The sequence below is a fragment of the Podarcis gaigeae genome (genome assembly GCF_964106915.1).
Source record: "Podarcis gaigeae genome assembly, chromosome: 3".
In the NCBI taxonomy this organism is placed as follows: Eukaryota; Metazoa; Chordata; class Lepidosauria; order Squamata; family Lacertidae; genus Podarcis; species Podarcis gaigeae.
Window position 1 is genome coordinate 2702576 of NC_139680.1, and position 23159 is coordinate 2725734.

General features: G+C 43.7%; 1 protein-coding gene across 4 annotated transcripts in view; it reads left to right on the plus strand.

The window, feature by feature from the left end:
- Positions 1-21482, plus strand: part of PELI1 (pellino E3 ubiquitin protein ligase 1) — an 84245-nt gene extending 62763 nt beyond the window's left edge. For all 4 annotated transcript variants that reach the window (XM_083730456.1, XM_083730453.1, XM_083730455.1 and 1 more), the window contains 6 exons: positions 5422-5566; positions 7769-7898; positions 16093-16194; positions 18961-19158; positions 19275-19463; positions 19986-21482. In XM_083730456.1, the coding sequence (XP_083586582.1) occupies positions 5496-5566; positions 7769-7898; positions 16093-16194; positions 18961-19158; positions 19275-19463; positions 19986-20552 (1257 nt within the window). In that variant the 5' untranslated portion in view covers positions 5422-5495 and the 3' untranslated portion in view covers positions 20553-21482. The remainder of the gene's footprint in view (positions 1-5421; positions 5567-7768; positions 7899-16092; positions 16195-18960; positions 19159-19274; positions 19464-19985) is intronic.
- Positions 21483-23159: the final 1677 nt, after the last annotated feature.

Genomic DNA, 23159 nt, shown 5'->3' on the forward strand with positions numbered 1-23159 from the left:
CACTAAATAATATCTTATACATTTGTCATGCACAATAAGTGCATGCTCAGGATTAGTGCAAGAAAACTGCATGCATATACTTATAACTATTTTACAAATGTTTACCTCCTTACATTCCGTTTTGAAGAGCTATAGCTTTGTATCAGCAAAGGGGGGCGGAATGCAAGCAAAGATTTTCTGCTTAGGATCCCTTGGACCACAGACTCACCTTACAAACTTCTCCAACAGTTCCAAAGTGAGACCATGTTGGAATACAGAGCTTCTATAATTAACTCAGTAAACCCCCAAGAAGCTATTGAAACATTTGAAATCCTATTAAGATCTCTAAATGAGTTTTCAAAACAACAATTCAAGATGCAGAAACAATCCAGGGAGCCCTTTGCTGCTGTCTGGTTTGATAAAGAATGCAGAGCACTCAGAGCACACATCCGGAATATCTATTGACACCTTCACAAGGAAGAGGCAACCGCCCTATCCCCTTAATATTTCAGGTCTTAAAATTTGTTGCAGCATCTTATTTAAAAAAGAGATCTGAACATGCCAACAAACAATAGGAGCAGCTCCTTTATACCATAACCTCAAACAAGTAAAGGGGGCATTCAATACTACTTACCTCTCCTCTCCACCCATTTTGCCTAGTGGTTCGTACCACTACTTTCCAGGTGTCCTGCACGAGGAACATTCCTGTGGAGTGACTTGTCATCATTCTGTGCAAATGGATGCCCCTGAGTGGCCCCAAGTTTCATCAGATGAAATAAAAATGTTAATAGGCCAGTTAAAGCAAGGAAAAGCCACTGGCCCAGATGGGATAGGCCCCAATGATCTTAAACTACACCCTGACTGGTGGGGCCCCTTGCTGGCCAACCTGTTCACATGGGTAGATATGACTGGACTTATGCCAGAGGCATGGACAAGCACAATTATCATTTCAATGTACAATAAGGGAGAGTGCACATTACCACCTACCTATAGACCATTAAGCCTCCTCTCTATAGTGGGGAAGCTATACGCTAAACATCTCTTGGGAAAGCTTACCCAGTGGATGTCTCAATGTGCCTTACCAGGCTCTGAGCAGTTGAGTTTATGTCAAGGAAAAACTACCTTGGATCATTGCGTCACACTTTCTCACCTAGTGGACCAATACTCTAGGGTTCCTAATCAAAAACTTTATACCGTCTTTTTGAATCTAAAAAGCCTTTGACTCAATCCCGAGGGAGTTGCTCTGGAATAAACTGTCCAAAATGAACATCCACTTAAAGGTTTCTTTTTCTCATTCGAAAACTACACACTTCCATGAGCTGCCAGGTGAAATGCTCTCAATTAGGCAGGCTAACCCCAAAAATCATCGTCTACAAAGGGATAAAACAGGGTTGCATCTTAGCCCCATATTAATTCATTCTTTTCCTAAAAGACCTATTTACTGCCCAAAGCTCAGCTCCATCCACGTTCCCATCTTACTATAAGTCAACAATGCAGTCATTCTGTCTTGCACAAGGGTTGACTTGAAGCAGCTTCTGTGCTGCTGCCAGGAATACTGTACAGCTAACACCCTGGAACTGAACTTCACAAAATCTAAAGTGCTTGTTTTTTCAAAATCTGGAAGCCTCACAGGTGGGAGATCAGTGGTAACCTGTTGGAACAGGTTAAAAATTTGAAATACCTAGGCACCCACTTCCAATATAACACCTCCTGAAAATACCATTGTAAGCTCGCACTGAATGGGGTGGATACTTTTGCTCTGGCTATTACGGTACCTGTTTCTTCTACAACAGAGGGAATCAATACATCCCAGCTGCACAAAGGTCTTTAATGCAAAAGTAGGCCCAAAACTTATGCATGGCATCCCATTATGGATTGGTGCAGTTAACCAGTTGTTGAAACATCCAATCAAAATTTCTGTGCAAAATCCTGGGGCTGCCAAAGTGTGCTGCATGCAGCCATGTGTCTGGAAACCAAAGCGTGGCTCACCACTATAAAATTCTGGCCCCGCCCACCTTTCAAGTCTGACTTTTCTTTAACTTTCCATGTGCTAGTAGAATTCCACCACTCAATGGTTAGCTTGCATTGAGAACAAAATCAAAACCTGTAGCCTGTCACTCGAGTCGCTGCTTATGCTCCCACAATTGGAAGCATTCAAGACAATCAGGCATAGAATTCTAGAGATTGAATTCCAAACTCTTAGCCGCACTGCCAATAAAACCTGTTCCCCATTGGGGTTAGGAATTCCATCCTCGTATGGTCAGGGCACTCCATATTTACATCATCTTTACAATCCCCATCTACACAGAGCTCTTTTCCTCACAAGGTTTAATGTTTTGCCATCTACAGTTTTGCAAGGTAGATTCTCTAAAATCCCATATCTTGAAAAGCACTCCCCTTGTGGCACAAAACAGGTCGAATCCATCACACATGTTTTATTTCGTTGTCCATTTTATGCAAATAAATAAATAAATATTTGGTCCTTTGGTCCCCTTATTGAAGGAGGGGATCTATCACACTGACTCTTCCAGGGTGTCCTGTCTACTGAATAATTGTAGAATTGATGCTGTGGGGAATGTGGCAAGATTTTTGAGTGATGCCATGAAATTACGTCACCATAGGTCCTAAGAGCCACTTTTGTATCTCACGACGTCCGGACGGTTTTATCCCAATGTACCTCTTACTATGTTTTATTACTCGTGTTGTGTTCTGATCCATATATATGACACACTCTTTCTATGCCAGTAAAGGAGATTGATTGATTGATTGATTGATTGATACTTGTTATTTTTTCATGCTTTATGTAACCTATCAAATAACCTACAAGCCACTTGTAGAATCTAGCAGAAGTTTAGCACTTATTTCTGTGTCAATTGCTTCCAGAAAAAAATCCAGTTCAACCCTGTCAAATCACTGGATTTCAAATCATTGTAATTTCACATGATAAAGTTTGGGGTAGTATCCCAGCATGCAGTTCTTTCCTTCTGTTCAGAATTTAGTGTGAGATGGTGGTATATGGACCAAAAAGCCACCATCCCATAACACAACATGCACCACAGTGTAAAAGGAGCATTAGAAATCAGAACAGAAGCACTAGCATTATATCCCGTAATACTAATGCAATAAATCCCACATCTGAATGCATCCTTTGAAAGAAGCCTTGTTCTCTCTCCAGCGCAGAAATAACACTCCCCAAGTGTTATGCAGTGCAGACATGAAACTCAACATTATCATTCCACAGGAGTGGCTGAGTGATCTTCTCTTTCTTGTGCCTTCCCTCTTCCTCACACGACCTGTGCTAACTATGATAAAGATACTCCTAAATCCTGTCTGTAAAATAATTTGTTCGTTCCCACCCCACTACAAAAAATCATGGTTAAGAGGAAGAATGCAATGCCTTGTTCCCATTTACTGATTGATTATTAGTGATCAGGGAGCATTAGATCTGTACCAGTTCTATATGTTAAGTGCAGTTCCTGTATCACTTTATGTAAGCTGGAGATTATTCTGACAAGTGGCTCTTAAATAGGTTTCTGTATTTTAACCTTTGTACTTCAAATGTAACATGTACACTCAATTCAAAACTGAATCTTCTACTTTCTATTCCTTTAGCACCATTCAGAAGAAGGATACTATAGCTAAAAATGTATCTCTAAACATTGATTGTGAAAGTGGTCCTCAAGTAGTTATTTTCTTTAAGCCTCTTAGACTACATAATAATGTAAATATCATTTCAACTTCCAAGCTAGTTTCCTTTATCATACCCAACTTGCGTTTCAGATGTGGCTGCCTATAGAAGTCAGCAGAATATTGTGGTTTCCACTTAAAACTTGTTTTCACCCTGATATTTGCAGTCTGTAGGCATTGCCACAAGGGGCTAAGGGGGCGCAGACGTCCACATACTGCCTTGCCCACATTCCACACACCCATTCACCAAAGCTGCCAGAGCGTTTTATCAATGGGAATTCTCGGCTTTTGCTGCTTGTCCTGACTTGGGGTGGGGTGAAGAAAAAGAATCACGAATCAGTGGTCACAGGGAGGGGAAAGCCTCAGCAGCTGCCAGTACAAAGGCCTAAGATGAGTCTCAAGGAACTCTTCACTCCCCTTCCTCTGACTGCAGCTGCTGTTTCAAGACCCATTCTCTCATTTTGGCACACTGTCTTTTCTGTCTTTTAGCATTTCTGCCTTTTGGACTGGAAAGTTCTAGAGCCCCCAACTCTCCAAGGCAATTCAGATTCCACCCAGGTTTGAATAGGGAGGAACTGAAAGAGTAATGTGGCTCATAGGCCCATGATTCCAGGCTGAATATAGAATAGCAGAGTGTGATTGTGTATACAATATCCATATTTGGTTATAAATCTGTTACCTACTTCTGAATAAATATGCTTATGATTAAAACATTGTGGGTGTGGGTGTAGGTTTTACTTTGTGGACTACCTAGCCATACTGGCTGGGGCTGATGAGATCTGTAGCCGTAAAAGACTGAGGGGGAATGCCCCTTCATCTACCTACCTACCTACCTACCTACCTACCTATCTATCATGTTACTGACATGGTTGTTAAGATTACTCCAGCATGTATCTTAACATCATTTATTATTAATTACATTTCTGTCCCACTTTTCCTGCTGTGAGCTCAAAGTGTCATTCATGGTTTTCCACCTCCCCATTTGATCCTCACAACAACAACCCCATGTGCTTAGGGTATGATAGGCTAAGAGATGGTGGCAGGACCAAGGTCACCCAATAAGTTTAATATCTGAATCGGAATTTGAACCCCAGTCTCTCATTTCTTAGCAAAGCACAGTAACCACTACAGCACACTGTCTCTCTGTAAGTGTGACAAATGTCATCATTATTAATGATATCCAAGGCAACCTGAGAAAGGGGAGGCTTGGGCAATATACAGGATCCTTTTTGCACAAGTGACTCAACAGCAGATGGAAGAAAGCTAGTTGTTGTCATTTCTTTTTGTAATACAGTCGTACCTCATGTTACATTTGCTTTATGTTACGTTTCTTCAGGTTGCGTCCCGCAGCGACCCAGAAGTACCGGAAAGTTACTTCCGGGTTTTGACGCTCGTGCATGTGCAGTAGTGCTAAATCGCGCTTCGCACATGTGCACAAGCACCAAATCGCGCCGCGTACCTGCGCAGATACAGTGCTTCAGGTTGCGGGCTTTTCATATTGCAAACAGGCCTCGGGAACGGATCCTGTTGGCAACCAGAGGTATCACCGTACATGACTCTAGTTAGTTTTCAACCCTCAGAGAAAAGCTGAGCAAAGAAAAAAGGGCACCCTATAGCTCCTGTAATGAATGAAGTAGGCCTGGAAGGTGAACAATATACTGTTGGTCAGTCTGCAGTGCTTGGCAAAATTGATAGGTGAAACTAATTTCTCCTAAGCCACTCCAATTTATGTCTTAACTTCTCCACTCTCCTCAGGAAATAATGAAAAAAGTTTGCCAAGGTTCTTGATCAGAGAAGTGGACTTTGAGATAAAGGAACTAACTAGGCTCATGTTTTCGCCTGATCAAGAAAACCATCCGTCAAAAGCACCAGTGAAATATGGTGAACTGATTGTGTTGGGGTAAGTATTTCTTATTAAAATGCGACCCAGTGAAAATGCATTTAACTCTGTGAAGAAAAGCAGTTTTGCTTGTCACTATATGCAATGCAATCTGGACCTGTGAAGATTATTTACACTGCCATTTTCTTCTTGTACCCTGTCTTCAAGCTAAAGCCATCATACTAATGTTGGACGACATGGTTAGTTAGGATATGCCCTCATGATCTTACTGTTGTTCATGACTTTGGACATGATCCAGCCACCACTAAACATTTCTAAGCTCCATCAGTTCCAGCAGGAGAGATTTAATATATATGTAAGCTTCTCACTGAAATCAATAGGGCTTAATGTTGGCTGTATTGTGTCATTTATTTTGAAGGTATTTGGTTTATGGTACATTAGGCTATAAGTAACAGACCTGTTGGGGATGCAGGTGGCGCTGTGGGTTAAAGCCTCAGCGCCTAGGACTTGCCGATCGAAAGGTCGGCGGTTCGAATCCCTGCGGCGGGGTGCGCTCCCGCTGCTCGGTCCCAGCGCCTGCCAACCTAGCAGTTCGAAAGCACCTCCGGGTGCAAGTAGATAAATAGGGACCGCTTACCAGCGGGAAGGTAAACGGCATTTCTGTGTGCGGCTCTGGCTCGCCAGAGCAGCGATGTCACGCTGGCCACGTGACCCGGAAGTGTCTCCGGACAGCGCTGGCCCCTGGCCTCTTAAGTGAGATGGGCGCACAACCCCAGAGTCTGTCAAGACTGGCCCGTACAGGCAGGGGTACCTTTACCTTTACCTTTTAACAGACCTGTTAGCAAGAGAGAGCATCTGTTCTTATAGGCTACCCTTCAGTGTATCTGAGTTGACAGTTTCACATAAATTTTACATTTCTGCAATGGTTTTTAGAAGGACTACAGTGGACTTGTAATACTATCTCTAGGGATGTTTTATATGTATATGTTTAAATCATTTGCACCCCTTATCATTCAAATGCACAAGTAGACGTAACAAAAAAAATCATACTATAAATTAACAATTTAAAAATCAGTTACAAAATAATTAAAACACTAAAGCAACAGTAGGTAAATAGCACTAAACAGCCAAATATCAGTAATACAGCAGCAGTAAAAATTATTCCAAATATACAAAGACTTTTATTTTGGGTTGAGCATGAGACTCTTCATCTCAGGGTGGTGGGTTCCAGCCCCATGTTGGGCAAAGGATTCCTGCATTGCAGGGGGCTGGACTAGATGACCCTCGGGGTTCCTTCCAATTCTACAATTCTATGATTCTAAGTAGCCAGGATATCTCCACCTGCCCTGCTTCCACTGGCCATTCATTTGGCAAACAATCAGTTACAAACCGAATGCCTTCTTAAAAAGGAAGGTTTTTACTAGCTTTCAGAATGCCATTAAAGAGACGATAAGGTGTTCCTTTCTTGGGAGGGACTTTCAGCCACAGGGAGGGGAGAGCCCCTCTTTTTAGTCCTAACCAAGTATACTGCAAGGGATTCTGGGTCTCACAGAAGGGCCTTTGATGGTGATCATGTTATACAGGACAGAAGGAGGTCCTTCAGATATCCCAGTCTTAAACCATTAAGGATTTTAAAGGGAATCACCGGCACTTTGAATTGTTCCTGGAAACAAATTGGAAGCTACTGCAGCTGTTTAGGTTTGAAAAGCACATGCTCAATTTTAACAACTTGGCCATGGACTCTTCAAAGGCAGCTCCATGTATAGAAGGTTGCAGTGATCCAGATGTAATGCAGCTAGTGCCATGGCCAGCTGTGCGTCTCCAGGAATGCGCACGGTTGGTGCCCAAGTCTCAGCTGGGCAAAGGCACTTCTGGCCTCGGCAGACACCTGGGCAACCAGGGTCAAGGCCACATACAGAAAAATCTCCATACTACACACCTGCATTTTCAAGGGGAGTGTAGCTACATCCAACACAGGTTAAACCCCAAGAACTGAGTCAGTTCTACTGACTGACCACCGTGTCAGGATTAAGCTTCAGTTTGTTTGCCCACATCAGTTCATTTCAGCCATTAAGGCATAGATCACCACCACACTCAGTGTATCTACTTGAGTGATGCACAACTATTTTATAATAAAAAACTACACTTTTTTAAAAAAAGATCTTTAATTCCACAGGTTTGTGGTAATGTGCCCAAATTAATTCAGAGGCAACCCATCCACAAATACCCTCTGTAATGTCTTCATTCACCCTTTTTCCACAGGTACAATGGCTCTCTGCCAAATGGAGATCGAGGAAGAAGAAAAAGCAGATTTGCTTTATTTAAAAGAGCCAAAGCAAATGGGGTGAAACCTAGCACTGTGCACATTGCCTGTACGCCTCAGGCAGCAAAGGTAAGCTTGACTAATGATCTTTTGTCTCCAAAGGCCAGCATTTGTTTCGTTATATAGCAGCGGCACTTGCAGCAAATTCTGATGATTAAGTTCACTGAAGTGTTCCAATGCAAAGCCAGTTCTTCTGAAAAAGCTAATCTTGCTCATGGAAATGAAGACATTTTCAATAATATTATTTACACTTGCATCCTGTCTTTCTCCACTGAAGTCATGGAAGTGTCCATGTATGTGAATCCTGGACTTGGTCCTTGCAACCACCCTGCCAAGGTTGGTTGGGCTGAGAGCAGGAGGGTCCTGAGATCCACCTCGTGAGCTTCAGAGGTAGAGCATCTGCCTTGCATGTAGAGGTCCCGGGTTCAATGCTTGGCATCTCCAGGCAGTGCTGGGAAAACGCTCCTGTCTGAAACTCCTGGAGAGATTTGAATCTGAAGCTGGCCAAAATCCAAAGCTTTAACCTCTGCCTCTTGAAAACGTTCACTCTTAAGAGTAAACATTTTCTCAAGCAGCACTGCTCACTATTTCCCACATTCATGCAACACTTGTGGTGGGTACTGTATGGGAAATGCAACAATGCACCTCCTATTTTGAAGGGGTTCTGTCAGTGTTTAAACTGGTACTGAGGTTAGGATAAGGCAATATTAGCAGGTAGTTTATTTGCTTGGTCAGTCTCTGGCCTTTGGCACTTGAGATGTGTTTTTTTCAGGACCCACCCTGTTTCTGTGCCTGTAGTTGTTTTAACCGTTTTTAATTTCTGAATTTTGAATTCTTGTAACCACCCCTGGAACTCTTCCCCTCCCTCTTCTGGGCCACTTGTAGTTCCCCTTCCCTGGCTGCTCATGTTTTCCTAGGTCCTTCTATCTGGGCAGCCCCCCCCACCCCACCCCCACCCCCGTTGGTCTGTGGTGCGAAAGCAGCTCAGCTAACCACCACAAAATAAATGTTGTAATGCATATGACTTTTTATAATCAGCCAGTGGAAAATATGATTTATTTATTTAATCAGACTATAGCTTATACAGCAGCACCTGTGGAAAAAGCAAATTCTGTGTTAGGGATAATAAGAAAAGGGCTAGGAAATAAAAATACCAGTACCAAAATGTCATTATATCAATATTTGTTGCGACTGCACTCGGACTGCTGTTTTCATTTCTGGTCAGCAAGCCTGAAAAAAGATCTCACAAGTGCAGAAAAGGACAACCAAAATGATCAAGAGATTGGAGCAATTCGCATGTGAAGAAAGCTTTTTAGTTTAGAAAAAAGGTGAATAAGATGGGAAAATATGATAGAGGTGTATAAAATTATGCATGGTTTGGAGAGAATAGATAGGGAGAATCTTTCCCTCTTTAGATGCTGCAACTTGGGGCCATCCAGTGAAGCTGGAAGAGTCAGAGAAAGGAATGTCCTTCACAGCCCATTAATTAACCTCTGGAATTCACTTCCACAAAGGGTAGTGATGGCCACCAACAGATTGAGGATGACAAGACAGAAATATTGTTTCTGGGAGTCATTTTGGACTCATAGCTGTCCGTGGAGTCACAGGTTAATTCTGTATCCAGGGCAGCTGTTTACCAGCTCCATCTGGTACGTCGGCTGAGATCCTACCTGCCTGTGCACCGCCTCACCAGAGTGACAATGCACTCTCTGTGGGGCTTTGAAGGTGACTTGGAAACTTAAACTAATCCAGAATGCAACAGCTAGACTGGTGACTGGGAGCAGCCCTAAAGGATCTTCACTGGCTCCCAGTACGTTTCCGAGCACAATTCAGATTGTTGGTGCTGACGTTTAAAGCCCTAAATTGCCTCGGCCCAGTAGACCTGAAGGAGCATCTCCACCCCCATCGTTCAGCCTGGACACTGAGACCCAGCATGTAGGGCCTTCTGGCAGTTCCCACACTGCGAGAAGTAAAGCTACAGGGAACGAGATGGAGGACCTTCTTGGTAGTGGTGCCCTCCCTGTGGAATGCCCTCCCATTAGATGTCAAGGAGATGAGTAATTATCTATCTTTTAGGAGACATCTGAAGGCAGCCCTGTATAGGGAAGCTTTTTAGGTTTAATGTTTTACTATGTTTTAATATACAGTATGCTGGAAGCCGCCCAGAGTGGCTGGGGCAACCCAGTCAGATAGGAGGGGTACTAATAATAAAGTAGTAGTAGTAGTTGTCACCGTCATCTTTGTCTAGCAGACTACCACTGTAATGGTGCCAGGAGAGCATTCCAGAAATGGGGTGCTGAAACAAGCGGTACAGTTAAATGGAGGGGAGCACCCAGAGGAGGACCACTAAAGAAAATACCCTTCTCAGTAGGGCTGGACGATAACTGGTTTTCAATATTGCAATATATCACTAGCTAAACATAGAAATATATCGATATATCACAATATCTGAAATAAGAAGGAACTACGCAGAGGCAAACAGGACAAATGTCCTGGCAACTGCTGCTACTAAAGAGTCTAAAATTGATAAATGATGATATTATCAATCACCTCATAGTCACTTTCATCAGCGGGCAAGCCAACAAACGCATCTAAATGAGACTTTTGGTTTGGGGCTTGGCTACTAAATGGGGCATTCAGGACAATCCAAAGTACGGTGCTCATAGTGAATACAAATCATCTGCACCTGTTGGACTGCCAGCAGGTCTGCTTTGCGGCAGCAGCCTGGTGGTGGCAGAATCCACAATGACGGGGGAGGGGGAGAAGCAGTGGCAGCCTGGCAGCAGTGGTACAATAATCAGCAGCCTGCGAAGCTTTGCTGTGGCAGTGGGTGTCGGCAGCAGAAGCTGCGGCCTGGGAGGCCTTGTCGTGGTGTCGGCAGTAGTGGTGGCCTGCAAGGCCTTGTGGCAAAAGGGGCAACGGCCTGCAAGGCCTTGCCATGGCGGTGGTAGTAGTAGCGGCCTGCAAGGCCTCCAAAGGCGGCAGGAGACAATAGCAGAAGCAGGGGTGGCCTGCAAGGCCTTGCCAAGGGAGGCTGCCACAGCTTCTGCCACCACCTCCCACTGCCCCAGGAGGACTTGCAGACCACTGCCACTTCTTGCCATCATGGCAAGGCCTTGCAAGCCCCACTGCTTGTGTTGCATGAGGCCTTGCAGGCTGCCATTACCATTGCCGTCTCTATCACCGCCGCAAGACCTAGCAGGCTGCCACCGCTATTGCCGCCAGTTCTCGGCGCCGCTGTGAGGCCTCGCAAGTCTTCACTGTTTGTTCCTCCGCTGCAAGGCCTTCCAGGATGCCGCTGCTACTGCTGCCCCCTCCCGTCGCCTCCACGAGGACTCGCAGGCCACCACTGATTGTGCCACCACCGCGAGGCCTTGCAGGTTTCTGCCACTGCTGCTTCTGCCTCCTAGCAGGCCTGCTGGCAGTCTGGCAGTCCCAGATTATTTGTATTCACTATGATTCATTGCCGTACATCCTGAATACCACCATTTGGTAGCCAAGCCCAAAACCAAAAGTCCTATTGGGATGCATTTTTGCTTGCCTGCTGATGAAACGATGAGTGATGATTGATAATATTGTTGCTTATCCATTTTGGACGCTTAAGTAGTAGCAGTTGCCAGGACATTGTCCTATTCGCCCCTGTATGGTTCCATCCTTAATTCAGACATTGTGTTGGATTGCAATATTTAGTAGGTGATATTGTGAGGTTTAGCTGCTGATAACGTTGCGGTGTTTAGCTGGTTAGTTATCGCAATGTTGAAAACCAGATATCACCTAGCCCTTACACACATTGTGATTTGCGATATATTGCCAGCTCAAATATTATGAAACAATTATCACAATGTGAACTTCAAACTGGTTAGGGGTGATATATCACCCAGCCCTACTGCTCAGACACTCCTACTAACCTCCATGAGTGAGGGAGCTTTGATGGTCCTTTTAGCAAGTGCAGCTCCTTTGCATATAGACCAGGAGTGAGGGAACTGTGGGACTTCCCACTCCCATCCTCCCCAGTCTTGGTTAAGTCTGATGGGAGTCAGAGTTTTGCAATACCTAAAGGGCCACCCACCCCTGATACAGACAATGCTGCTATTCTCCTTAGAAAGCTGACTGTGATCTGACTGCTGAAATGGCAGGAGCTCACTAAGATACAGAGTGAAAGATGAACTGGGAAGAGTCAGAATTGCTTTGTACATGTAGTCCTTGAAGGAGGAAGGGTCTTTCATGCTCCCTAGTTTGAAGATCTCACAGTGGTCTGTGTCTGATCAGTTATAGACAGCCAGGCATTATCTTGCAAAACAAGTTACCATCATATTCACCAATTCCAGGCTGTCAAATAGCACGCTTAATGTGCTTTGCTAATTTATTCCAACCTGCCCTGAATAAATTTCTATTTCCTTTTGTTTTCTAGCGTCTCCCATTTTGTCCAAGTGACTTACTAATCACCACAGGGTATTTAAGTAAAAAGGCCTGTTTTGATAAACCCCACTTTTCTTCCCCATGTCCCCAGTGGTAATAGCTGGAAGGATGGGGGAGGAAGCTCAGTCAGCCATCACCATTTGTGTCTCATCCTTTGTGACACTTAATCATCCTTAGGATCTTAATCACTCAGGGTGTCTAGGCCAGCATATGGCTAACAGTAGGCATGACTAATATGCTTGTTCCATAGCAACATGTGATCTGTTGTGAAGCAGTAAGTGGGACCAGTTGGGTCGGTTTTGTTGGATAGATCAGTCATGCAGTTAAAAAAAAGGTTTGTAATTCATAGTTGTGAAGTGACACACCTGCACCTAATTAGCATCTCGAGTTCAGGCTTTCAGTGAACTCAACAGGAGGCTGCTAATGCTGGCTTCTGAATATATGCGTTATATCTCTGTGCTGGTAGTGATGGAAGTATCTCCACAGCATCTCCAGAAAGAGCTGGAATGTCTAGAAATAAAATAAAGGCAATATGTGTAGAGCACTCTTATGAATCTGTTTTCTCTGTTCTTTGTGTTCCAAAGCTGTGCTAGGGGAGGTGGGTGTGTTTTGTGCAGGAGTATAGCAGCATTTCATTCCATAGTTGCTCAAAATGGACTTACCTTGCAGTACCTCACCAGCACTCATTAAAACAGGGAATGCAGAACCTGCCACTCTCCTTTTTTTTCTCCAACAACATCAGGGGGTAGCAGGTTATGAAACTATCAAGAACAAGGCCTTCAGGATGGTTAGATTTCACGGTCTTAGATTCTCTCTTTCTTCTTCTTCTTCTTCTTCTTCTTCTTCTTCTTCTTCTTCTTCTTCTTCTTCTATCAATGGTAACTGAGTGAGATTGTCTGTCATGAACATGGTCTTAACAGTGAGTCCGTAAGTCACTGTAGAGGCCAATTCTGGATCCACACACCTTTCCACAGTGGAGACGTAGGTTTCTGGGTGGGAGTTGATCACAGTGAGGATTTGCCTTCCTCTTAGCATGTTTCTTCCTTTTGTCCTGAGTTTGAGCGTCTTCAAAGTCCATGACACCTTTGGTAAAGGCTGTTCTCCAACTGGAGCACTCGCAGGCCAGTGTTTCCCAGTTGTCTGTGTTTATACTACATTTTTTTTAGATTTGTCTTGAGAGAGTCTTTAAACCACTTTTGTTGTCCACCGGTATTGTATTTCGCTTTCCATTTTTAAGTTTGGAGTAGAGTAGTTGCTTTGGGAGACAATAATCATGCATCCGAACAATATGACCAGTTCAATGAAGTTGATGTTGAAGAATCATTGCTTCAACACTGGTGATCTTTGCTTTTTTCAGTACACTGGCATTAGTTTGCCTTTCTTCCCAAGTGATATGTAAAATTTGAAGACTTTGGCAGGTATCCCATCAGATCCGCTGGCGTCATTGTTTCTCATTTGCTTAATAGCTGTACACAACTCTCCCTGATTTGGAGATACTGCAAGCTCATCTCTAATATGTTTTTGCGGAATTTATGGGAAGACCTCAGCAGCTACGGGGGAGTTGTGGTTAAGGAGATGCTGGTAATGTTCTTTCCAGAGCAGTGCAATAGCTTTTTTATCTTTTAGAAGTGTGGTACCATCTGCTGAGCATAGGGGACATGTGCCATGATTTATCGGCCCATAGATGGTCTTTGTGGCTTTAAAGAAACTCTGTGCACCATGAGTGTTGGCTAAGTGCGGATTTCTTGAGCTTTTTTTATTCACCAGGTGTTCTTTAGTTCTCTGGTCTTCTTTGAACCTCAACCTCAGCATTGGCATAGGGTTTTTTCTTAGTGGCACAGTTTCTATCTCTTTGCCAGATCTGAAAGCTCTTCCTTTTCTTGTGAATAATGTGTTCAATCTCACTGGCCTTCTCATCAAACCAGTCCTGGTGTTTCTTGGTTTGGTATCTAGTGGTTTGTTCACAGGCTGAAGTAAAGGATGTTTTTAGCTTGGTCCAGTGTTCCTCAATGTTATAGGGAACTCTGAAAGCAGATGGTCCTTAAGAATTGTTGGGAAGCAATCCTGCTTAATGTGATCTTGAAGGGCTCGAGTGTTCATTTTGCGCCTTAGTTTCCTTCCTTGAAACCTGCGTTGAGGTATAGTATGTGATGTTGAGTACGTCTGAACTCTCATCTGTGTGTCATCTTCAGTTAACTTAGGGTTGTGCTCATTTCTGTTTTAAGAAAGTAACCAAGAAATGTGCTTAACATGCTCAGAATGGTGGAGCTAAGGTGACTTTAAAGCACTGCATTGTTTCAACTGTCTGTTTGTACCCTTTCTTTGAATGGTTGGTTTTCAAAGATTACAAGAAAACCAAAGTAAAGGTTAAGCATAGTGCAGAGGAGTGTACATGGGGACTTTCTCCACCAATAGCCCTTGCCTTCATTCATTTATTTAAAATATTTATTAGCATGTTGGCTTTTTCACTAAAAAGAGAAAATGCAATGCAGCTCACAAAAACACATGCGATATTAACAGGTAAATTGCATCAAAGTATTTTTAAAAATACAGGAGAGGGGTGTGTCCTAGTCTTCCTGGATGGCAGCAGCAATGACAAAAGGTGTGGGTAGCGATGAAAGTAAGGCTTGCCTTAGAGGTGGGAAATTTTGGCTCCTGCTCTTGATGGACTACAACTCCTGTAGACCCTGACCTTTGGCTGTGCTGGCTGGAGCTGATAGGAATTGGAATCCCACAACATCTGTGGGGCCTCTGCTTCTCCAGCCCTGGTTCAAATGAATACAGTATGGGCCATCTTCCCATGGTTGCTCCAAAATATCAGCTGCCTCCATTACAGACAAAAGGAAGAAGAGTCATGGTCATGCTGAGACATATCATTGGTCGGGTGATATTGCAGAATCACTACCATGGCAGGCTGCATGTGTGTGAGTAAGTGAGATAAAATGCTGGTAATAAGCATGAAATTAAAAGAGAAGTATGCAGTTAGCATGTATTAAGAAAGTCGTGACATTACTATTTATTATTTAATGTCAGAGTTCTTGGCCAAATATTGAGAACTTGAGATATCAGAAGGTTTTAGCAGTGATAAAAAGGTAAAGGTACCTCTGACCATTAGGTCCAGTCGCAGACTACTCTGGGGTTGTGCGCTCATCTCGCTCTGTAGGCCGAGGGAGCCGGCGTTTGTCCGCAGACAGCTTCCGGGTCATGTGGCCAGCATGACTAAGCCGCTTCTGGAGAAGCCAGAGCAGCACACGGAAACAACGTTTACCTTCCCGCCGGAGCGGTATCTATTATCTATTTGCACTTTGACGTGCTTTCGAACTGCTAGGTTGGCAGGAGTTGGGACAGAGCAATGGGAGCTCACCCCGTCACGGGGATTCGAACTGCGACTTTCTGATCAGCAAGCCCAAGAGGCTCAGTGGTTTAGACCACAGTGCCACCCGTGTACCTTTTAGCAGTAATAGTGGAAGTTAAAAGGTCATATTGGTTAGGCTGAAATCATATACTGAAGTACTTCTCTCCTAACCTAGGTCATTAGGAAGTTGAGATGGAGTACTGCAGTTTCATTACGTGACCTGTAAAACACTTATCTGAAATAGTGAGACTTGGAAAATAACTGTGTGTGTTTTTTTGATTGCCCTATCAACAAAGTCCTCTATGTAGTTCACACAGTATTAAAACAATAGACATTTAAAATGTTAACTATTAACCATTCAAAATTCTGCCTTAAAACCAGCCTTATTCTAGCAGGAGTGTGCTTTGTTAGGATGAAGAATTGTTCTTGCTAATCTATTTTATCTGTCTGGTTTATCATAATCAAAAATACACTTTTTCTTTTCCACAGGCAATAAGCAACAAGGACCAGCACAGTATATCCTACACCTTATCTCGAGTTCAAACAGTGGTGGTTGAATATACACATGACAGCAACACAGACATGTTTCAGGTATATAAAGTATGCTTGAGTTACAGATCACCCTGGGATTAACACTGCTGTTGCCATCAGAACTTGTTCTCGTGTTGAAAGAAACAGCTACAGTTGCAGCAACATGAAAAAATAAGGTTTTTTATTTTGCTTGCCCAGGCCATTAACGCTAATAACATCAGCAACTCAACAACCCTGAGAAAAGTAAAACTAGGAAAGACCTTTGGGGGTTTATTGGCTAATGGAGATGGGAAGGAAGTCCCTGTAAGGAGCCAGGGGATCAGGGCTTTGTTCTCTTCTTTTCCACAGACAGCCACAGTAAACATTTTTAGGGCCATGTAATTTGATCTTTCTCTTCCTTTCTTGTGTATCACCCTCCATCCCCTTCTATAAAGGAACTTCCTTCACAAACAAATTTTGAAGTTTGTCTCAGCTGAAAACCGTCACTACACGTTAATGAAAAGCTGTCTTGCTGGGTACAGTGAACTATTTCTAAAGAGAGAATGCTCTTCAGATTTGATTTTTTTCTGATTTCTGATCTGGATTAAACTTAAGGATTTTTGCTCAAAGTTCTATTACTATTCTAGTACTATAATGGCACCCAAAATATACTACTCTTCTGTCTTACCTTCCTAGGACATTGCAGATTTTGTAAGTCATAATGTGGACTACAGGCACTTTTAAATTCAGATCCAAGAAAAATAGCTGCGGCAGGGAGAGGGCAAAAAGTACTGTGTCGGTTCAAACTGTCCTATTGTGGCATGAATCTTCATAGGTAACAGCCTCTATCCAATGTGCCAGATTTCCCCAAGCTGGTGCCCTCCAGATGTTGTGTTGCCCCACTGGCCCCAGCCAATAATCTGGGATGATGGAAGCCGTAGTCCAAAACATCTGAAAGACACCATGTTGAGGAAAGCTGAGCTGTGAGGTGTCCGGAGAAGGCCCTGGCCTGTCACAGGACCACAAAATTAAGTAGCTGCTGTCAATGCATTCTCATGAAATACACTGGCAAGCCACATACCTGATCCTGCTGAGAATTTTTTTTGTCAAGCAGGGAACACAAAAGAAACACACTATAAACAGTCTGAAGAATCAAAGTGGTAAAGCTTCCCCCATGAAATTTACCACTTCAGCCTGCAAGTGGCAGTTGCATGCCTCAAATGACCCCCTACAAGAAAATCAGATAGAAAATGAGCACACCAAGGAATTCTAGTCCATCCTTCACCCCATCATAATCCATTTTTATCTGTAGGAACTTTAATCTTTTGGAAAGCCTTCCAGCATATCATAGCCTGAAACAAAGCAGCAGCCTTGTAAAAAGCATTGCTGCTTGAAGCGCTTCATCTCAGTGGCTTGCAGAAGGTCTCAAATTTGTCTGAAACTGGAGAGTCGCTGCCACCCAGTGTAGACAGTACTGAGCTAAGTGGACCAATGATTTTACTCAGTCTAAAGGAGCTCCTTTTGTCCCTATGTTGATACTTTTGATAGCATAAATTGGCCCAGGAACACAGTCCAGGTGAGTGGCCAAAGGTTATCACAGTAGCAGGAGAGGTCTGCAGTTGCTGTTTGACATGATGGGCTGAGGGTGTCAAAACACTTTGCCTGTGATCCTTTGGGTATGGACCAACATGCAGAACCTGTTGGCTCTTGATCACTTCAAAACAGGGCAAATAAAAGTGCCATCTTTGGTGCTTTCGAAATGGGGGTGGGTTTGACAGAAATGAGGCTGTCACTTTGACCGAGGGTGGTTAAAAAACACAACATTTAAGATGTGCTGGTTGCAATAGCTGCTCGAACAATTTATTTTTATTTATTTATTAAACCTGTTCATTGCCCAAGGCAACCCAAAGTGACTTACAAACAAGCAAACCAACCAACCAACCAACCAACAAAACAAAACAATAAAGCCCACATAGATATATTAAAACCCATTTGGACCCATTTCAGTAACTACTCAACAGCTATGCTGGGGGAGAATCTTCTGTGCTACTTCCTTGCAATACCCCCCCCCCCATTAAGGGGCATTAATATTTTGGTTTTGGAGAAGCTTTTGATAAAACCTGAAAAGTGTTGCTGCTTTACCTAATAGGGGATTCTTGGATTGCAGCCAAGAGCAGCTGGCAATCCATTGTTTTCAGCCATTAAAAAAGGTTCGAGGCTATCTGTGTTCATGTTGAACTGAGTAGCTTATCTGTGTTCTGACCATATGCGTGTTGAAAGAACATTCCTAATTTCAGGCTACCATTTCCCCAACTACGTGGCGGGGATGTGTCCAGGGTCTCAGACTGAACAATACATGTGCTCTCTGATTCACCACAGCAAGGGCATTAATTGAAGAACTGCTGCTGGAATGTAGCTTTGGATTCACAACCCAGTACAAAAAAATAAATAAATCTTGAACTTGAGAATACATACTACTGTTCTATAACTTTGATGCAAGATATCAGTCTTAGGTCAGTTCTTCTGCTGAAGTGGAACTCTTTTCGGGGGGCACCTCCCCTCCCCTACAGTTTTTGGCAGTAGTTCTCAGCCATATTAGAATGCCTGCATTGGGAATTTCTGCATGCTTTCTTCAATGAATAGATGGATAGTATTATTTCCCATTGCTCCAAAGATCCCAAGGGGCTGTTCTTTGAGTCTGCATTACAGTACTAAAGCACTAAAAGTTAAATGATTGAGATAGGGTAGCACGCTTGAGACTTAGTTAGGGCAGGGATGAAATATTAATTGTTGACTTTCGCTAGAGTGCTTTGTATCTAAATCTATTATCCATTTTGTTTTTGTCAGATTGGACGATCAACAGAGAGCCCTATAGACTTTGTAGTGACAGATACTGTTCCCGGAAGCCAGAGCAATTCAGAGACTCAGTCTGTTCAGAGCACTATCTCAAGGTTTGCTTGCAGAATCATATGTGAACGAAATCCTCCTTTCACAGCAAGAATATATGCCGCTGGCTTTGACTCCTCCAAAAACATCTTTCTAGGGGTAAGGGGTTGCTTCCTTCTGCTTCTCAATGCAGGTTTTAACATATTAGCATGCTTTTCAACTGATCTGCAAAGAACCAATGAATGAAAGCTGTCTTGTTGATGTTTTCCCCATAGGAGAAAGCTGCCAAGTGGAAGACTTTGGATGGGCAAATGGATGGGTTAACCACAAATGGGGTTCTTGTTATGCATCCGCGCAATGGATTCACTGAAGACTCCAAGCCCGGAGTATGGAGGGAGATATCTGTATGTGGGAATGTGTTCAGTCTTCGTGAAACAAGATCTGCTCAGCAGAGGGGGAAAATGGTAAGTCTGAGAAAATAGCAAGTTTGCCAGACAGCTGTAAACAGCGTCCGTGAAGATGTCATGCTACATTTGGAGTACATTGCCCTATTTCCACGAGCATCTAATCCGCTACTAGATATTTGCAGGATGAGGATCTATGTTAGTATGAGCACCTGGTACCTTGGGTTAAGAACTTAATTCCTTCTGGAGGTCCGTTCTTAACCTGAAACTGTTCTTAACCCGAAGTACCACTTTAGCTAATGGGGCTTCCCTCTGCTGCTGCTGCACCACCACCGCGCGATTTCTGTTCTCATCCTAAAGTTCTTAACCTGAGGTACTATTTCTGGGTTAGCAGAGTCTGTAACCTGAAGTGTCTGTAACCTGAAGCGTCTGTAACCTGAGGTACCACTGGTAGTCCAAAACATCTGGAGGGCCGAGTTTGCCTGTGCCTGTTTTAAATTAAATGCCTCAGCCTTAAATATTAAGTAAGTCATTAAGTATTAAGTCATCGTTTGTGAAATTTGTATTTGTGTTCTCTTCCAGGTTGAAAATGAAACAAACCAACTTCAAGATGGTTCGTTGATTGACCTCTGTGGAGCAACATTACTGTGGCGCACTGCAGAAGGCCTTTCGCGCACTCCCACTGTGAAGCACTTGGAAGCTCTAAGACAGGAAATAAATGCCGCTAGACCTCAGTGCCCTGTGGGCTTTAACACACTAGCCTTTCCTAGTATGAAGAGGAAAGACGTTGTAGATGAAAAGCAACCCTGGGTTTACCTGAACTGTGGCCACGTCCATGGCTACCACAACTGGGGGAACAAAGAAGAGAGAGATGGGAAGGACCGGGAATGCCCCATGTGCCGATCTGTTGGCCCTTATGTGCCGCTCTGGCTTGGATGTGAAGCTGGATTTTATGTGGATGCTGGCCCTCCAACTCACGCATTCAGCCCATGTGGACATGTGTGCTCAGAAAAGACAACTGCCTATTGGTCCCAAATACCTCTTCCTCATGGTACCCACACTTTTCATGCAGCCTGTCCGTTCTGCGCACATCAGCTTTCTGGTGAACAAGGCTACATCAGACTTATTTTCCAAGGACCGCTTGACTAACTCGTGTTATCTGAGAACTGCATTTAAATACATAAGCTAAAAGATTCTAATTTCAAATGAACTGCCGTCTTAAATTCAACTATATTTCATTCTCTGGGCTTTGACAGTTTACTTTGAGATGAAGAATACTTATTATTTAAGTGGTGAATTCCTCTGTAGATAATGGATGAAGCTGGTTATGTAGGAAAGATTGGTGGTGGATAGCTGGAGCAGACTGAAGGTAGTTCCTAGCCCATCATTTTTGAGATGGAAAAGATAACATTCTTTGCCTTCAATGTAAATGATTTGAATAACATGCCTTTAATATCTAAAATTTGTCTTTTTAAAAAGTATATAATTGAGGGGTGAAAGTGATCAGTTCAAAAGGATATGAGTTTACAGCTTGGATACAAACATGTATGATAGAGCAACATGTATAGTAACTCCTTTTTCTATTTATCTTTGCTATGAAAAATTATCCTAGGTGACTTGGATAGAGTAGCATGGTAGTTGTGTGTTGCATCCATTGACTGGATGTGTAGATTAGTTCTGGATCAGGAAAGGGTAGGAGATGGGAATATGATAGATGAGCTTTCTTTATTTTGTAAAAGACTAAATCAATATTGAGTTGGTAGAAAAGCAGCAGGTTTTAAAACATAACTAAAGCAAATTAAATTGATGTGCTTTTTGAAGTGCTTAACTACATGTTGGATTACTTGATAAAATCCTTGTTTTTTCTTTCTCTTTCTCTGTCTGGTAGAACTGTAACAAAATGAACTGGTCACATAACATTTACCTGATACTTGGAATATGCAATTTGCCCTCAATGAAGTTCTTTTCTCCCTCCATGTTATATATTATGTATTGGTTTGTTTTTTGTTGCCTTGTTTTTTGCATTTGCAGCACTGAAGGGTTTATGCTTATTTAAATAAAAAAGAAAACACCAAGGTATACAAGGTGTTCAGTTTTCTTCCTCTACTGGGAGAAACAAAAGAGAGCCGGGCAGTGAGTTAAGTGATTCGATTAGGAACTGATACTGAAGCACATTAGGATACCATGGAGACGTATTTTTGTACATGTTCATACATACTGTACCATTGCAAAAGGCCATAGTCAATTCATTTTCCCTCCCTAAAATGGAAATTACTTGAGGTGCCTGTATTACAGCATTTTATGGGAAGAAAAATATAACCCAGGATGATTATTCCCATGTTGCAATACAAATTCATCTCTGTGCATTTGTATGTATGTATGTATGTATGCATGCATGTATTTAAATATTTATAAAACATGCATTCACAAAAATATAGCAAGGTAGTATACCGTATTTTTCGCCCTATAAGACGCACTTTTTCCCCTCCAAAAATGAAGGGGAAATGTGTGTGCGTCTTATGGGGCGAATGCAGGCTTTCGCTGAAGCCTGGAGAGCGAGAGGCGTCGGTGCGCACCGACGTCTCTCGCTCTCCAGGCTCCAGGAAGCTATCCGCAAACCTTGCACGCCCGGAGGGAGTTCCCCCGGGCGCGCAAGGCTTGCGGGCGGCAGCCTGCAGCGCGGAGCACGGGGCGCCCTCCGGAGGACGCCCAGTGCTTCGCGCAGGTGTCCGCTAGCCTTGCGCACCAGGGGATCTCCCCCAGGAGCCGAAGGCTTGCGGGCGGCAGCGCGGAGCACGGGGCACCCTTCGGAGGCTGCCCCGTGCTCCGCGCAGGTGTCCGCTAGCCTTGCGCACCCGGGGATCTCCCCCGGGAGCCGAAGGCTTGCGGGCGGCAGCGCGGAGCACGGGGCACCCTTTGGAGGCCGCCCCGTGCTCCGCGCTGGTGTTGGCCAGCCTTGCGCACCCGGGGGATCTCCCCCCGAGAGCGCAAGGCTTGCGGGCGGCAGCTGGCAGCGCGGAGCACGGGGCGCCCTTCGGAGGACGCTGGTGTTGGCAAGCCTTGCGCACCCGGGGGCAGAGCGCCCCTCGCGCCAGGCAGACATGGGCCAGCCCCACAAGCTCGGGGGACAGCGGGGAGGCGCAGCACCGCCATCCCACTGTTCCCCGACCTGGTTTTGGGGGGGGGAAATAAAGGAATTTTTTTCCCTTTATTTCCCCCCCCCCAAAAAAAAGTACGTGCGTCCTATGGGACGGAGCGTCCTATGGGACGAAAAATACGGTACATCATACACAATTACAGATGATATAGCAATTCAGCGGTTGAGCTATTAATGAAATGAATATATCTTGCACCACAAAGTGTGAAATCATACACCCTGCTTCTCCAAAAAAAAAATGCAATTTGCCATCAAAACAATGAAACATGCATACTGAAATGTTTTTAGAAGAAAAACAGCCTTTAAAAAGAGGTGTTAACTTACTTTGTGAAAAGCAGGCAGAATCCTCTTCAGAGAAGTCTACACAACCAAGCAGAGTCATGTTCCACACTGGTACGTCTTCATTTGTGATTAAATATTATCCAAATTAGTGTTTCCTAAACTTGGACTTCCAGCTGTTTTTGGACCACAACTCCAATTATCCCTAGTTAGTAGGACCAGTGGTCAGAGATTATGGGGATTGTAGTCCAAAAACAGCTGGAAACCCAAGTTTAGGAAACACTGATTTAGAGACGGGGGTCAGTTGAAAGTCTAAGCAT